Source organism: Nicotiana tabacum, chromosome 19 (assembly GCF_000715075.1).
Source record: "Nicotiana tabacum cultivar K326 chromosome 19, ASM71507v2, whole genome shotgun sequence".
Taxonomy (NCBI): Eukaryota; Viridiplantae; Streptophyta; class Magnoliopsida; order Solanales; family Solanaceae; genus Nicotiana; species Nicotiana tabacum.
In genome coordinates this window covers 26,533,417-26,535,958 of record NC_134098.1, presented here as the reverse complement: position 1 = coordinate 26,535,958, position 2,542 = coordinate 26,533,417, and the positions used below count along the sequence as shown (strand labels likewise).

The following is a 2,542-nucleotide window of genomic DNA, read 5'->3' as shown; positions in this document are numbered from 1 at the left end:
ACCTTATATAATTGTATCTTAATAGGACTAAAAAAATATTTGGAGTACAAGTTGTATATTTTATACTATTAAGATTTTACCGGAAAAAATTCAAAAAACGCCAAAAAAATCGAGATTGAAAAATTTAATTTTTGTTAGTGGTTTAGTTTATAGATTTAAAAATCCGACATAATTAGTTTAATTTGGTAATTAAAAAACCCGTTCACACCCCTAATATCAATTGAGATGTTTAGTATATGAATTTGGCCTTACTTTAATATTAAGAAAGAAAACTGCCTATAATGCTTACACGTGGGAAGATATATTGTTAGTAATGTTTAAAAAATAAAAGTTAGAGTCCAAAGGTCTATAAATAGCTCTAGGAAGTATTCATAGACATCTTAACGCTTCTACTCATCATCCAAAAGAAAAAGTTAAACCGCAAAAAGATATAAGTAGTAAATGATGATAGACTTGGAGCTTTCAACCTCTTTACTCTTTTGCCTCATTCCTTTCCTCTTCCTCTTCTTCATCAAAACCACTTTAACCAATGTTTTCCCATCCAGTAAATCCACCAGCAAGATCCCAAAATCATATCCAATCATTGGTTCCTATTTCTCAATCTTAGCAAACAAAGACCGTCGAATTCAATGGACTTGTGATGTTATTCAAAACACTTCCAACTTAACTTTCACTCTCAATCGTCCTTTCGGTTTTCGCCAAATATTCACAGCTAACCCCTCCAATGTCCAACACATGCTCAAAACCCAATTTCACATTTACCAAAAAGGTAATGTTCTTAAAACAACTATGGCTGATTTTCTTGGTGATGGCATATTTAATGTGGACGGTGACATTTGGAAGTATCAAAGACAAGTTGCAAGCCATGAGTTTAATACAAAATCTCTTCGCAATTTCGTTGAAACTGTTGTTGATACAGAACTCAACGAAAGGCTAATTCCAATTCTTGCTACTGCTGCTGCCAAAAAAACAGTTGTTGATTTTCAAGACATTTTACAAAGGTTTGCTTTTGATAATATTTGTAAAATTGCTTTTGGGTATGATCCTGCTTATTTATTACCATCACTTCCTCAAGCAAAATTCGCAGTTGCTTTTGAAGAAGCTGTTAGGCTAAGCAGTGAAAGAGTCAATGCTATTTTCCCCTTTTTATGGAAAATCAAGAGAAAATTGAATATTGGGTCCGAGAAAAAATTCGGGGCAGCTGTTGATGAAGTTCGCCAATTTGCTAAAGAGCTCGTGAAAGAAAAACAAAGAGAACTCAAAGAAAAAACATCGCTCGAATCAGTGGATTTACTATCAAGATTTTTAAGCACTGGCCATTCGGATGAGAACTTTGTTACAGATATTGTTATAAGTTTCATTTTGGCTGGCCGTGACACAACATCTGCTGCTTTAACATGGTTCTTTTGGTTAATTTCTGGACACCCAGAAGTAGAAAGTCAAATCTTGAAAGAGATCAAAGCAAAATCTGAATGTCCAGTGTATGATGAAGTGAAAGACATGATTTACACACATGCTTCACTTTGTGAAAGCATGAGATTTTACCCACCAGTTCCTATAGATTCTAAAGCTGCAGCAGAGGATAATATTTTGCCAGATGGTACTTTTGTTAAAAAGGGTACAAGGGTAAGTTATCATCCCTATGCAATGGGAAGAGTGGAGAAATTACGGGGAAAAGATTGGGCAGAGTTTAGGCCAGAGAGGTGGTTAGATAAGGATGACGTGTCAGATAATTGGACTTTTGTGGCCATGGACACGTATACTTATCCTGTTTTTCAGGCGGGGCCAAGAATTTGTTTAGGAAAAGAAATGGCATTTTTGCAAATGAAGAGGGTGGTGGCTGGTGTTTTACGGCGGTTCAAGGTGGTTCCGGTTGTAGAAAAAGGTGTTGAGCCGGTCTTCGTGTCTTACCTCACTGCGAAAATGAAAGGTGGTTTCCCTGTGACAATTGAAGAGAGGAACAGTACGAATCTTTGATCTTTCAGCTGTGGCCAAAAAGTACGAAAGTAAAGGTTTTTATTGCTTCTTCCCGCTTACTTAAAGCATTTATTTTTTGGTTTTCCGTTCGGTTTCTGGTATCCGTATTGGAACCCGTCAATATTTAGATTCGCTCCGCGTAGGACCCCATTCGGAAGAAGCACTTTCTATCAATAATTTTTTTATACTCAGAATTTGAACTTGAGACATCTGAGTAATATCATCCACTGCACCACATCTTTTGATGGTTATTTAAGTGTTTGGATTTTGTGATATTTATTTATGTTTGTATAAAGTTGCTTTATAAGAAGTGAGTATTATTTATTACAGTATTGTTCTTCATTATAATTTATGTGATACTTTTTATTTCTTTAAATTTAGATTATATAAGTTTAAAATTTTAAATTTATTTTTTAGTATATTGACATGAGAAAAATTATAATTTATAATATTTTAATATAATTTTTAGATATTTAAATATTAAATTGATCTGATTCAATTTAACTTTAAATATTAATCAACTTGACCGGGACGAAGGGAGTATTATTATTTGTTATGAAATTCA

At 33.8% G+C, this 2,542-nt stretch overlaps 1 protein-coding gene across 1 annotated transcript; it reads left to right on the top strand.

The window, feature by feature from the left end:
* The first annotated feature begins 374 nt into the window (after positions 1 to 374).
* LOC107803887 (cytochrome P450 94A2-like) lies at positions 375 to 2,281 on the top strand. The gene has a single exon (XM_016627681.2). It carries the CDS (start codon positions 442 to 444, stop codon positions 1,975 to 1,977), a length of 1,536 nt encoding a protein of 511 aa, XP_016483167.1. The 5' UTR covers positions 375 to 441; the 3' UTR covers positions 1,978 to 2,281.
* Positions 2,282 to 2,542: the final 261 nt, after the last annotated feature.

Bases quoted from the DNA above. Each gene is read 5' to 3' on its own strand.
- LOC107803887 (XM_016627681.2), top strand. From the start codon at position 442: ATGATGATAGACTTGGAGCTTTCAACCTCTTTACTCTTTTGCCTCATT.